This window comes from Chinchilla lanigera, unplaced genomic scaffold, assembly GCF_000276665.1.
Source record: "Chinchilla lanigera isolate Chin_1 unplaced genomic scaffold, ChiLan1.0 scaffold00003, whole genome shotgun sequence".
Lineage (NCBI taxonomy): Eukaryota > Metazoa > Chordata > Mammalia > Rodentia > Chinchillidae > Chinchilla > Chinchilla lanigera.
The window spans coordinates 2,531,484-2,546,229 of NW_004955404.1; the positions used below are offsets into that span (position 1 = coordinate 2,531,484).

Sequence of the window (14,746 nt, forward strand, 5' to 3'; positions counted from 1 at the left end):
CCCGCTGCCCCCTGGCCCGGCCCCGCCGCTGCCGCACCCCCTCCACCTCCCGCCGGGCCAGCGGCCCTCCAGCGGCAGCGCCTCAGCCTCGGGCTCTCCGAGCGACCCCGGCTTTATGTCCCTGGACGAGTACGGGTCCAGCCCAGGCGACCTCAGAGCCTTCTGCAGCCACCGCAGCGACACGCCCGAGTCCATCGCGGAGACGCCGCCGGCGCGGGACGGCGGCGCGGGCGAGCTGCATGGGTACATGAGCATGGACAGGCCGCTGGGCCCCTGCGGCCGCCCCTACCGCAGGGTCTCGGGGGACGCGGCGCACGACCTGGACCGGGGGCTCCGAAAGCGGACCTACTCGTTGACCACGCCCTCGCGCCAGCGCCCGGTGCCCCAGCCGTCATCCGCCTCGCTGGATGAGTACACGCTCATGCGGGCCACCTTCTCCGGCAGCTCGGGCCGCCTGTGTCCGCCCTTCCCCGCGCCCTCCCCTAAAGTGGCCTACCACCCCTACCCGGAGGACTACGGGGACATCGAGATCGGCTCTCACCGGAGCTCCAGCAGCAACTTGGGGACGGACGATGGCTACATGCCCATGACCCCAGGCGCGGCCCTGCTGGGCAGTGGTGGCGACGACTACATGCCCATGAGCCCCACCAGTGTGTCTGCTCCGAAGCAGATCTTGCAGCCCAGGGCTGTCCCGGCCGTGGCCTTGCCCCCCTCGGGGGCAGCGGTGCCGGCTGCCCCCTCTCCGGCTAGCAGGACTTTCCCAGGGACTGTGAGTGGCTACAAGGCCGGGTCACCTGCGGAGAGCTCTCCTGAGGACAGTGGGTACATGCGCATGTGGTGTGGCTCCAAGCTATCCGTGGAGAGCAGTGACCCCAAGCTGCTGGCCAACGGGGACTACCTCAACATGTCCCCCAGCGAGGCGGGCCCAGCGGGCACCCCGCCTGACTTCTTCTCTGCAGCCCTGCAAGGCGGAGGGGAGGGGCTCAGAGGCGTTCCCGGCTCGTGCTACAGCTCCTTGCCCCGCTCCTACAAGGCCCCCTACCTGTGTGGTGGCGGTGCGGACAGTGACCAGTATGTGCTCATGAGCTCTCCCGTGGGCCGCATCCTGGAGGAGGAGAGACTGGACTCCTCGGCTGCCCCAGGGCCCGCAGCGTTGAGCGGCGCCTTTGGGACCGGCCGGGACAGCCACATCCAGCCTCATCACCCCACGGCAGTGCCTTCCCCCATGCGGCCAGGAGGCGGTGGTGGGGGGCGTCCCGAGGGTTTCTTTGGCCAGCGCTGCCGGGCAGTGCGCCCCACACGACTGTCCCTAGAGGGGCTGCAGACACTGCCCAGCATGCACGAGTACCCGATGCCCCCGGAGCCCAAGAGCCCCGGCGAGTATATCAACATCGACTTTGGGGAGGCAGGCGCCCGATTGTCGCCGCCAGCCCCTCCGCTGCTGGCCTCTGCGGCCTCGTCCTCCTCGCTGCTGTCCGCCAGCAGCCCAGCCTCGTCCCTGGGCTCAGGCACACCTGGCACCAGCAGTGACAGCAGACAGCGCTCCCCGCTGTCTGACTACATGAACCTGGGCTTCAGCTCCCCCAAGTCCCCCAAGCCGGGAACCCACAGCGGGGACCCTGTGGGTTCCCTGGATGCCCTCCCGTCCCCTGAGGCCACGTCCCCATTCCCGCCGCTGCCCCCGCGCCCCTCGGCCTCTCCGGCCTCCTCCCTGCAGCAGCCCACCCTGCCACCACCCCCAGGGGAGCTATACCGCCTGCCTCTGGCGCCCAGCGCTGCCCCTGCTTCCCAGGGCCCTGGCGTTGCAGTCACCACATCCTCTGAGGCTGGTGACAATGGTGACTACACCGAGATGGCCTTTGGTGTGGCAGCCACCCCGCCACAACCCATCGCCGCGCCCCCACAGCCGGAGGGCACCCGCGTGAGCAGCCCCACCTCGGGCTTGAAGCGGCTGAGTCTCATGGGTCAGGTGTCAGGGGTGGAGGCCTTCCTGCAGGCCAGCCAGCCCCCCGACCCTCACCGGGGCGCCAAGGTCATCCGTGCAGACCCGCAGGGCGGTCGCCGCCGCCACAGTTCAGAGACCTTCTCCTCCACCACCACGGTCACCCCCGTGTCCCCATCCTTTGCCCACAACCCCAAGCGCCACAGCTCGGCCTCGGTGGAAAACGTCTCTCTCAGGAAGAGCAGCGAGGGCGGCAGCGCTGGCACCCTCGGCGGGGGCCTCCGCGGCGGTGACGAGCCACTCACGTCCCCAGGACACTCACAGCTGTCACTCCCCGCGCCCCCGCAGCCACAGGCTCGGCCGTGGGCCGCCGCTCCACCTGGGGGCCTGGTTGGCTGTCCCGGGGGTGGCGGCTCCCCAATGCGCAGAGAGACCTCCGCGGGTTTCCCGAAAGGCCTCAACTACATCGCCATCAACGTGCGGGACGAGGCGGGGCTGTCCCCGCAGACGCAGCATCTGCAGCCAGGGGACAAGAGCTCCTGGGGCCGGACCCGTAGCCTTGGGGGTCTCCTCGGCACCGTGGGAGGCAGCGGCACCAGTGGGGCGTGTGGGGGCCCGGGCCCTGGCACCCTGCCGTCCACCAGCACCTACGCCAGCCTCGACTTCCTGTCCCATCACTTGAAGGGGGCCACAGCTGTGAAAGGTGAGGCCCCTTGACTTTGAGTCTGGAACTCGGGTGGGCAACAGGGCAGCTCCCCCCCTGTGGGTGCTGTGAGCGGGTGCTGACGTACTGGCTGTGCTCGTCACTGTGGGTTGCCATGTGCTCGTCTTCTCTGAAGGAGCGTGTCGGGCAGTCAGGTGGCCTTGGGGCTGCTCTGACACTCGCATCTTGTTCAGGCCTACCTGTCTCGGAACTTCGCCCCCTTCCTCCTGTAGGGTGGCAGGAAGTTCTCCCAGGTCCCTCGGCCAAAGGCAGGTGGCAAAACGCAGGCCTGGGCAGTTGGGGGGCTGTTGGGAAGGGGCCAGAGGGCACTGGCCCCCCTCTCTTGTGTGCCAGGAGCCCGGCCCGGGGACTTTGTGCTGAGACTTGGGCTTACACCAGAGCCCCCCAAGTTCGTGTTGGGGGTGGCGGCTGCTGAAGGAAGTGACCCGTGCCGCCACTTCAGGTGGAGGCACACCTGTGGGAGCGTGTCCAGCAGATGCATCGCATTTCTCAATGGGTACAGCAGCCGTGGTGGTCACCTGGGCATGCCCACTGTCACCTGGAGGGCCACTGCCCATGGGCACTGTGCTGGCAGACCCCTAGTGTCTGCAGCAGGGAGGTCTTTGGCTGAGGCTAGGAAGGCTCCCTCTGACCTGCCGCTGATGATCAGGGAACAGGGGACGTGCACCTGGGAGGTTGAGCCGGACCTACGAAGGGCTGAGGGCTGACCAGAGGGCGCTGAGCAGAGCCGTCAGAGCTCCTGATGGTCGCAGTGTGCAGCCAGGGTTCAGTCAGGGCTTTAGAGAGAACGAGAGAGAGTAACACCCAGGACTGTTCCAGAACGTCAGGCTCGTGTCCCTGGATGGTCTTGCTGTGCAGCTGCGGTGGCCCTGGGGTCTTGGGCTGTGTGCCGGGCGTGTGGTGAGGGAAGGCTTGGCATTCACACCCAGTGTCTGTCGCAGCCGAGGCCCTGCCCTTGGGATGGGCTGCGGGAGCCACGCCGGTGTAGCTGGTGGTGTGACTTGCAGGGTCCGCGGGGTTCTGACCCAGGTACAGCCTGAGAGGGCCCCTAGGTGGTGACCAAGGGGGCTTGGCATCCCTCTTTCACTTCTTGTTCTTAAACAGACCAGTCTGACGCTCTCTAAATGCAGCCTTTGCCCCTTACTATTTGGGACTTTTCCTTCGCGAGATTCCACGTTGCGGCGGTAGGCTCGAACACCCTGTTGTGATGGTGTATGAGGAAAAGGGACTCCCTCCTTATTAAAACTAGACTACGAGATGAAAAGTCACAGTGGCTTAGAGGCAGCATAGCACTTCAGCATCTTGGTAAGTCAGTTGCAAGTCCTCAGACTGTATCTCCTTGATGGTAACTCTTAGCTGAAGCCGCTCGGCTGGGAGTTACCTTAGACACTACAGAATCGCTGGTGTGTCAGGGAATTGAAGGATTAGCTCCCATTGGAGGTGCAGACGCAGATGTAAACACAGGAGCCCTAGTACCCGAGCAGGAGACGCGTGTGCGCACGCAGACACATGCACAGGCTTGGTATGCCCGCGTGGACCCGGGCCAGTGTGAGCAGGAAGAGCTACCTTTTGCCCAAATCTGATTGCAGTCAGAAAAACAACCTCAGAGCTGACACCTCTGCCTGCTCTCTGCGGAGGGCTTGGGTGAGCCACAGGGTCGGGGTGGGCCCAGGAGTGGGTTTCACAGCCCGCCCCCTTCTGAGTCTTGGTGATAAATGCTCTTGTAGACTCGTGAGAATTCTGAACCGCAAGAGGTTGAGTTTGTTCAGATACCTTATTTAGCTCGACTGGGTTAGTATTTCCCACCAGTGTACAATTCCCTTCTGCCTGTAGCATTCACGATGCTGAAATCCGCACAGTCTGTGTGTTCCAGGGACGGTGAGCAATGATAAGGGTCCTTTTGGTTGGTGTTTCTGCTGTGTGTGGGTACTATGGTAAACATCCTTCTAAAAAGGAAAAGGGCTATTTTAAAGAAGAGTAGATAACTGTACCAAAGTCACATGTTAAAAAAAACGCATGTGCCACATTGGATTTCCAGTGAGTGAATAGAACAGAGGGGGGAAGAAGAGGCAGGTGCCGTGTTGGTTGGGGTGGCGCGCGGTGCTGTGCTTCTGAGAGTGCCTGGACACACAGGGTGAGCAAGCACTCCTGCGCGACTCGCACGTCAGGTAGGAATCTGTTTGCATTGCTCCTAGATTAAAAGCTCACGTAGAGAATGCCCTCTGAGAGAAGGGTTTGTGGAAGTCAGACTTGCAAAGCATTTCTTTGAAGATGGAACAGAAAATGCACTTCTTGGCGGCCTGCAGCTCTGCCTGGGCTTTCAGAAGTGGTGTGGGCTTCCGTAGGGGTGATCAGCTCCGCGGGAAAGCCTTGCCAGCGAGGAGGAGGCAGAGTAACTTGGGGTGGCTGAGGGGGGGCCCTTGTTTGCATACCTGGTCAGCGAGCCCTGCAGGCCTGGCCCTGCGGGAAGGCGCTTGTTTACAGTAGAGTTGGGAGTAGGGGTAGGGTCGTGAGTCAAGAGCCAGTTGCAGAGCTGCGGCGCCTGGCTAACCGGCCACTGAGCTGTGTGGGTGCGTATCTCACCAGGCTGTTAGGGATCTGTTGTTTGCGAACTGGAAACACGTTGTCGAATTTACGGTATTTTGAAGCTGCTTTTAAAAATCAACTGCATGTATTTTTTGAGTTCAGGTTACAGACTGGCATATTTCTTAGGATCACGGATTGGTTTATCCCCCCCCTAAAATAACTTCTTTTGGTTTTGCTCCCTTTATTCTAAAATTGGGTTACACATCTGTAAAATACAGATTAGATAAGCATTACCACAGAAAGCATCTCTGTTTAAATTCTGTTTGATAAAGGGCAGTCCATTCATATCCTGAAGTCAGATTCTGAGATAGGGACAGGCTTCTGAAGGAACAGTGAAATCATGACTTAGGTCTCAAAAGGGCTGCCTTTGAAGCCCTGAAGGAATTTGCACCTTTTCGGAAGCCAGGGGGTTCCTTCCCTGCCGCAACCCCCTCCCTGCCGGAAGAGACTGCCGAGGTGCTAATGAAAACACACAGGCCTTGTGAATGAAAGTCACGTGACGCCCTGTTTCCCTTCCTGAAAGAGAAACCTTACAGAAATAGCGCTTCGCAGAAGAAAGCCAGACAGCGCCCTGGTGCAGTCAGGAAGCCGAGTTTCTGGGGTCTGATCTGCCTGTGTTACCTGGACCGTGGGCGGCCGCCGGCTCCCCAAGCCCACTTTCTGTCTGTGAAATGGGTTGATGTGTCCTTTCCTTGCTGGGTCACAGGCTGCGGGGCACAAAGGAGATCAGAAAGGACAGCAGGCTTTAGGGTGTTCTCCAGGGAGATGCTAAGAAATCCAGGAATTCTGTTCACACATACTCCTTCGAAACCATGACTACACACAGGAAGGGCACTTTAGTAAAGGGGCTCCTGAGTTACAAAAAAACAAAAAACCAAAACACAAACCCTCTTAAGAAAAATGCCTTCGCTGCTGCATTGCTAACCGTGCCCCAGGCTCCAAAAGCCATTGTTTTTCTCTTTATTTAATTTCAGACTCTGTCCCCAGGCTGGGGGGTGGGTACCTCTGTGGTAGAGGTACAGAGCCTACCCTGAGTTCAGTCCCCAGAGCCAAAGCAAAACAGACCTAAGAAGGTTTGTGCGTAGAAAATTACCAAAGCAACAAAGGAGTGTTTGAAATTACACAGGAGAACACCCATTAAGGAGAACAGCATCCGGATTCCTGGCCTATATTAAAAGTGCACTTTGATCCTCTTTATGATTTGTTTATGTATTAAGAGATGTTGACACAAAGAGAATGTATAATTAGGATACGCATTTTAAAAAATTGGCTCGCAGTACAGGAAGCACTGCAAAAAACTGCAGACCCTTTAAACTTTCAGTTTAATTATCCACTGTCCCTGCCTGGGATTTCATGCTTTTGGTGGATTTAATTGGGGTGGGCACTTCTGCTGTTTTGATGTGTGGCACTGTGCCCTTTGGTGGTCTACAGGAGGAGGAGGAGGCCGATGTTTGAGTCTTTGGTTATCCGCCCCCTCCCCAGAGAGGAACTGTAATAGTGCTTAATTTTCTCCAGCAGTATCAGTATTAAAGTAAAGGAGTTTTTCCTGAAGTGAAGAACTTTTCAGAAGTTTTAGTGACAGCGGGAACATAATGGGTTTTCTGTTAAGATTCCCACTAATGCACTTTCTGTAGAAGCTTAGTTCCAAGAGCTGGGTAACTCTTGGTATCAGATTTGGCAGGCAGGAAGGGTTTTTTTGTTTTGTTTTGTTTTGTTTTGTTGGGGTAGCGCAGGATCCAGTGTTCCCATGTCACCTTGGAAACTTGGGGAAAGCGTAACTTTACTCCTTCATCTGCATTGCCAGGTGGGGGCACCAGAGAGGGAGCGGGGTCCAGCCCTGGGCCCCTTCCTGAGGGAACCGTGATTGGGGGACCTCAGGGCAGGAGTGGCCACGGGCGTCTCTCCCCACCTTGGGGAACTCTGGCATTTCAAGAACAAAAACAAAACGTGTTATTTATCAGGTCATGGTTTTGAGGAAGTTGTGCCATCCAAATTTAAAGGGGACGCTGCAAATTTTAGTTGGTTTTGGTGTGTTCTTAAAGATGGCAGTGAGGACTTGGAGCCGAAAGGGAGATGAATGTGGACGGAGTGCGGCGGTGGCATTTTTCTGGTGAGAACAGTGGTGAGGCTGCTGTGCAAGGTATAGGAAACCAGCTATCAGATGTCTCAGGAGGGCCGCAGCCTTACGTGCCCTGAAAGGCTGCAGAGAGGAGAGGTGGCCGGAGAGTGGGAGTGTGTAGCACACTGGCCCTGGGCTCCCTGAGTGCAAAGAACGCAAGATGCGTCTGCGATTTTAATTTCATGGATTCATCGTATCGGAAGGCTGACATGAAACTGGAGTCAGACTTACAAGCTATGTGTTAGAAATGGTACAACAGGCAAGTTAGCAGCTCTGATTATTTTTTCTGTCAGACTAGAACAGTGGTGTGTTTGCGTAGATTCATGCTTTCTTGTCCAGAGCTGCAGTCAGAAGCGTAGGGAAGCGCGTCTTTAAGCTTTGCCATGTGTGTTTAGTGCTTGCGCTGAAGACTGGGAGAGTTTGTCATGTATTTCAGTCCATAATGTGCTTTGAAGGATAAGTGATTACATCCATGGTGCTGTGTGAAAGCTGAGTCTTTTTGTATTTATTTTAAAGTGTATCAGTTTTTCCAGAAACACGCACATACGCACACACGCACACACACACGCGTGCACACACACACACGCACACACACACAGGAGGTCTGTAGTATTTTATCCAGTGGTACCCAAGAGGCATGACTTTTTCCTTTATAATTAAAACTCAGATACTAATGATGTGTTTTCTAACCATGTTTAAACTCTGTACAGGTACTTTAGCATAATTATAGCCTTACTGCTATCACTTTATTACTTTAACCTAGTCCTATGGAATTGGTACAAATTCTTGAGTGAATTATTATTGTATAATACTAAGTTTACGGTTTTTTGAAAGCATAAAAATAGGTTTTATGGTACAGTTCATTCATGATAGGATTTTAATTATTACCTTAAAATCCATACAGTTAGGCTGGGTGTGCTGACACACCTGTAATCCCAGCACTGGGAAGGCTGAGGCAGGAGGATCATTGCGAATTTGAGGCCAGCCTGGGCTACAAAGTGAGTTCAAGACCAGCCCGAACTGCATAGGGAGACCCTGTCTCAAAAAGACAAAAAATAAAAAATAAAATCAAATCCATACATTTACATTAAGGATGATTCGTGCATTTTGCATAGCATTAATGCACAGCCTTCAGCATTTATGCGTATGATCAGCACTTTCGCTAATCTTCTGCCACAACATTTAACGAAAGTTGGCGGGCGCTTGATGATTTTGAGAGCATGCTGTTGAGGTCGGATGGACCGAAATGACCAGCATTCAGAGGCAGCTGCATGAGGATTTTCCTTTGCTTCGTTTTGTTAAAATATCCGTGTGTGTCCCAGGGCACCCCTGCGGCATAGGCAGAGTGAGCCTGACCCCATTCTGGAGGGGGTAAGAAGCTTCTGCTGGGGGGCAGGTGACCGCCAGGGGAAGGGTGTGGCCGAGCCCAGGCTCTACACAGGACTGTCCCTGAAGCCCTGTGAGATACTGCTTAGGATTTCACACCCTGCCCTACAGCTTGCGGGGAACACTTTGGCGGTAGTTCCTTCATTTCATCTCATTTTCCTCCTGTTAGTAAGTCAGACAGAGCTGGTCCACTGGCGGGCGGGCGTTGTGGGAAAACCCTCTCCGCCTTCCCACCAGTCTCATGCTGCCAGGCTGGAGGCTTGGGATTGGCTGCTGCAACCCAAGCTGCCCTTTGTTTGCTCCGGCAGCGTAGCCCTCCCAAGGCGTCTGTCTGGGGCTCTTGGTGCTAAGGGCACCGGCCTTGCTTCCCGGACCCTGCATCTACTGAGGAGAGAATGTGTGCATTCACCTGCCTGCCAGTCCGTTCTAGTAAGGCAGACGGGGTATGTGATTTGCTAGGCTCCCCCCCTCGCTGTGTGCATTCAAGCTGCCTCAGCTCACTCCTGGTGACAGGAAGGAGACGTACAAGGGCATTTTGAGGGTGAGCACTTGGGAACCGCTGACATAATGTCAGTTGCTTATTTTAAGGTTGTGTAAACAGAGCTGAGAGAGGCCGGGTGTCTTGTTCAAGGTCAGAGAGGTAAGGCGGGAGCTGTTGGTAAATACTCTGAAGGAAGCACAGGAGACGGCAGTGCGCAGGACAGCTGTCTGGCGGCCACGCGCTCTGCAGGAGGGCCTTCCCGGGACGCTGCCCAGACGCCTTCCCGGGACCCCAGGCCTTGGTGTGGGATGCTTCGGTAACTTGCCTGCACAAGCGGGAAGGTTCCTGGTGCCTGGAACAAATGGCTGGTTCCTGACCAGGAAGCGTGGGGCAGCCGGGAAGGTGGCCACTGCCAACCACCAGCCCAGAGTGGATGAGCAGATACCAGGCTCATCTCGGCAAAGCCGCTGTCCTGGCTCCTGGGCACAGGTGTGACAGGCTGGTGTCTGCAGGCTCGGATCGTGCCCTCCGCCTTGGGCAGGGGCTCCCAGTTTCCTGAGAATTGAGCCCTTAACCTTATCGGGCAGTTTACTTGAAGATGGCCACTTTGCGTTTGCCCAAGGACCAGCAGCTAACTGGCCAGTTGTTGTTCCGTGTGTGTCCCCTGCAGGCCGGGGCTCCCCACCCCCACCTTTACTGTTTTTAATGTCCTTTCTGTTTTCTTAATCCCAGGGAGAGTGAATCACAACTGGGTTTTTGCAGGGAGAGGAATTGTCTTCATGCAAATTTAGTTTGGCAGAAGCTACCAGCTTTCTGACGTTGCGGTTGTAACACCTTTCTCGAAAGAATACTTACGCAGACACAAAACTCCATGAGATTTCCTTAGTTTGAAAAATGCAGCCAGGCGTGGTGGCACACACCTGTGTTCCCAGCACTCAGGAGGCAGAGGCAGGAGCATTGTCATGAGTTAGAGGCCAGCCTGGGCTCCATGGGGAAGAAAACAAGCAAACAGACAAAATTAGTGTGCAAATTTTGTATGATTGCCCAGGGTGGCTGATGCAGGAGGCCGCCCCTGACGCCAGATAGCAGCACCGGGCAGGGACCACCTTTCTGTCTGGGAAGAAAGGGTGATGAAAGTCCTCTCTCCATCTGCAGAAGAAGGTCTGGTTCAGAATACCCACTTTTCTAGGGGTATTGGGTTAGTTATGCACTTTCCAAGCTGGGTGTGGTGGTGCACACTTGTAATCACAGCACTCAAGAGGCTGAAGCAGGAGCATCACTGAGGCCAGCCTGGGCTGCTTAGTGAGTTCAAGGCCAGCCTGGACTATATATTGAGACCCTGTCTCAAAACAAAAAACAAAAAAACAATAGAAACAAAGGCGAGTGCTGTGAAGGACCCCTTCCCTGGTAAGCCCAAACCTTGTCCTGGGCTCAGAGCAGCTGCTTTGTGACCCGTGCCCTCTGCAGTCCTTGGGAGTCTGACCTGCACACGCCTCACCCGCCCTCTGAAGCCCCCGGACATGGCCCTGAAGCTGTGGAGCCCACCCTGGGTGAAGATCAGCTCTGTGCTCAGGACTTGGGGTGCCTGTGGGTGGGAGGTGGTAGGTGCTATGCAGCTGTGGAGAGGGGTCCTTACTAGATTTAGGAAGCGTGTGGAGACTCCGAAAGCTCGGAGCCATCAGCAGCGGGAGACCGGCGTGGGTCAGGCGTGCAGAGCCCTGCGCTGGCTTGGCAGAGGCCGTGGAGGGCTGGCCCAGGACCCGGGGCTGCTGTGGGCATCACGGAGCTCCTGGGCCTCCTCCGGGCGCAGGAGGCCTGGAAGGGGTTTACTCTTAGAACTCGATCGCTAACGGGTCATCCCTGCTTCATCCCCATACAGTATGGGGTATTGTAAAAATTGACTTCGTGCAAAGCAGCGTAGGAATAACCCTTGGCTCGGGCCAGCAGGCCAGAGCAGGGCCCCAGGCTGCCCACACGGCCTCCCGGAGCCCAGGGACATCTACGGCGGGCTCTGTCCCACTGGCAAGTGGACGTGTGGCGAATGTGTGGTTGAGCTGAAAATAAGCAGCTTGCGCAAGACATGCTAGTGGCAGAGCTGCAGAGTCGCTCTTCAGAGTGAGTCCAAATGCAGGAGTGTAAATTTATTTTAATTGTAGTCAGAAAGCTAACTTGAATTTAGCTGCTTGAATAAGCCAACAAAAAAAATTAAAACTGTAAGAATGAACAGTGGGGAAATACCAGATGTGGAAACCACAGGGAACCACTATAAATGTGGATGCTAACGAATTAGCAGTGTGGGGAGTGTGTTTTGACAAGTTTTTAAAATGGGAGTTTCCCTTTTAAGGTTAGGCAGCTCTGCATATAAAGGCATTCAGGGACCGAGGGACTGAGGGTATTTGTTTTTTATTGAAAAAAGAAAAACAGGAAGTGCTGAGCCCTCAGTCAGTAGCCTGCCTCTGAGACCTAGCGGTGGATTTGGAAGTGTGTTTGGGACAGGATGTGTTCTTGTGGGTGGTGACACATGTCCCAGAGATGCAAGGAGGAGGAGATGGGAAGGTGGCTCTGAGCCAGGCAGCCTGAAGGCGTGTTCTCGAAGTGGGGCGAGGTCATGCAAAGGCCCTGGGGCAGAGGCTGACCCAGTGTTCAGGTGAGGAAGGTGAGGAGGAGGCCAGTCTTTGTGGTGCATATAGCAGTGTAAAAGGGAAAGCTACAATACGAGAAGCGTTTCTGTGCCGGAGCCATCTTTCCAGTGTGTGTGGTGGACTTCGCTGGTGGAGCGTTGCTGGGTGATACTCTGCTGGGAGAGGTACTGAGGTTGTGAGCTGCACATGGTGGTGCACGCCTGTAATCCCAGCATTCAGGGAGGCCGAGGCAGGAGGATCACAAGCAAGTTCAAGTCCAGCTTGTCTCCAAAAGGGGCTTCAGTGCCAGGCCCTGAGTTCAATCCCCAGGACCACCGGGAGAGAGCCTGGGAGCTCCGTCCTCTAAAACCACTCTGATTCCTCCTGAAGGGGTCTCAGTCTGAGCAGCTGGGACCCGAGGCCCTGAAAACCACCATTCCCAGCCCAAGTGCCTTTCACCACTAGCAGTGTGTACTTTCTCCTTCACCGGTGACCTGGGCCGGTGTGCGCATGGTGCGCGTCCTCCGGCCACGCAGCCCTGCGTGGGGGGCGTTCGGTGTCCACTTTGCAAGCTGCTGGGCACAGCTCTGTCCCTGCGCCTGTCCCGAGAGCAGGAGCGGGCGTCCCCGCCGCCCCCCGCCGCAGCCTGGCCGCTGGTGGCCCTGGGAGAGCCCTGCACCCTTCGCTGGGCAGTGAGGCTGCCCAGTCCACCAGCTCCGGCCTAACCTCCTCCTCCCAGAGCCCTTGCAGGACCCAGGCCGGGCGCGGGGCCCAGGCGTCCTGTCTGGCATGCCCTGGCGTGCGAGGCGGCCAGCTGTGAGCACGTGGATGGGTCCGCAGGGTCCTGAGGGCCCAGATCAGCGTCCTGCGGGTGGATCTGCCCGCCTGAGCTCTGGTGGCTGAGAGGCCAGTGGCATCTGCTGGAGGCGCGGGTGACGCTTGGTGCATCCTGGGCACGTGGAGCGTGGGCGGTCGTGAGAAATGGGCCAGGCGGTCGTGGGGCTGGAGCCGGGCAGTGGGTGGCAGAGCTGGGCGGTGGCCGGGCAGCAGTGGCCGTCCCCGCGGCTGGGGAGCTGGCCCTGTCGTCTCGGCGATGGCGTGCGGCACCGTGGTCTCTGGCCTGGTGTCTTAGTGTGAGTTGTGATGGTAGTAATTTCATTCGTTACAGGGAATTAGTACATACGTACTTAGCATTTTCTTTCTCTCTCTTTCTTTTGCTTTATAGTGAGACAGGGTCTCACTGTGTAGTCCAGGCTGACTCCTGTTGATCCTCCTGCCTCAGCCTCCTGAGTGCTGGAATCACAGGTGTGTGCCGCCATGCCCAGCTCATACGTACATTACCTGGGTTATTTTTGAGCCTGTTTCTCCTTCCCCTTTTCTGGGTCTCCTTCCCATCTTCAAAAAGTCCACCTTCCTGTTTCCTACCCCATCCTTTATTTTGCTCCTTAAATTACTTACACTTTGGGTTTCTGGTGGCATCGAAACCATGTGCCATTTAACCCCGTGTGTCTGACTTGACACTTCACGGCACAGTCTCGAGACCCATCCGTTTTCCTACACAGGAATCAAGCTTTCTCCTTGCTTAGGGCTTCTTGTGTAAATCGGGTGGACAGAAGCGCTGCCCGGCCCGGGCAAGCGGGAGCACACGTGCCAGATGCGACGTGTGGCCCAGCACGAGGGGTGCAGGGTGAGAGCGCGTGTCGTCTGGGCGGGCACAGGCAGCCCCGCTGCGGGCGTCTGCCCTGTCTCGGCCGTGGGGGAGCGGCTGAGCGTAGAACAGTGGCTTCTGTGGTGTCAAGTGGCTGGGCCGAGGCTCTCAGGGCTCCTGAGGGGCTGGGGCACCTCCGCACCCCCGTGCCCTGGTGGTGTCTGCTCAGTGAGTGACAGCGGCTCCCCTCCCCCTTCCCAGGGGTGGCGTCCTAGACTAGGGTGGAGCAGGCTTCGAGCTCAGAGTCTGGGAGCTCCCCAGCAGCGGGGCCACCTGGCCGAGTCTGTGAGTTGCGCCAGGGCCGTGCACAGCTTTGTGTGTGGGATGTGCACACGTGGAGTTTGTGGTGATTGTATTTTACAGACAGAAGCTGTGGTGAATGCTTACGTAGAAAATATGATCACTGTAAAAGACACATGGCTTTTACTCACTGACAAGACCCTCCACCTCACTTCGGGCACGCTCGGCCCGTTGTCCTTGCTGCTTCCTGCAGCGGCTCTGGAGTCCTCTTTCCTCAGTGTCTTTATTCCTCAGTGAACGCTGCTGCTGAGCGCTGTCCAAAGGAAAGGCCGCTTGTGAAAACGTGGCGCGGTGTCCTCAGCCTCCTCATTCACTGGACCTGGCACCGTGTGACTTCTGGCTCCTCCCAAAGCCAAGATGACCAGGAAAAGGAAAAGCTTTGAATGAATTCAGGACACTGAGGCAGCCAGGACAGCGCAGCAAAAGACACTCAGGAGAGAGGACTCCAGAGCTGCTGCAGGAAGGGGCCAGGATGATGGGAGGAGGGTGTGCAAAGCCAGGGGTTGGTGGGATTTGGAGCGGGACTCGTGGCCATGTGGAATTCCATGTAATGCATTTTAAAAATTAAAATGCCACATTTGGATCATACCTCATATAAAACCTCACTTGGTGGTCTCGTTGGAATCCCACTGGGGAGGGCTCCAGGGAGGGGAGAAACTGTCCCCATTTTCCTAAGGGGGAGCCGCTCGGCTGCAGCTGAGAGGTCCCGCTCCTGGTAACGGCTTCCCCGGCCCACATGGGACCCTGCGTAGCCCTGTGTATCCCCAGTGTGTCGCAGAACCTTAGGTTGGCATGTGGGCTACCCGGGGCCCCTGCTGGGGGACATCCAGGGACCCTGCCTGGCTTCCGGTCTCCCTGCTGGGGGACATCCAGGGACCC

The 14,746-nt window shown here is 56.8% G+C and overlaps 1 protein-coding gene across 1 annotated transcript in view; it reads left to right on the forward strand.

The window, feature by feature from the left end:
- Irs2 (insulin receptor substrate 2) overlaps positions 1-14,746 on the forward strand; it is a gene marked incomplete at its 5' end in the record, with an annotated part of 23,900 nt that continues 9,154 nt past the window's right edge. Inside the window, 1 exon segment of the mRNA XM_013515759.1 lies at positions 1-2,645. Coding sequence (XP_013371213.1) covers positions 1-2,645 — 2,645 coding nt within the window.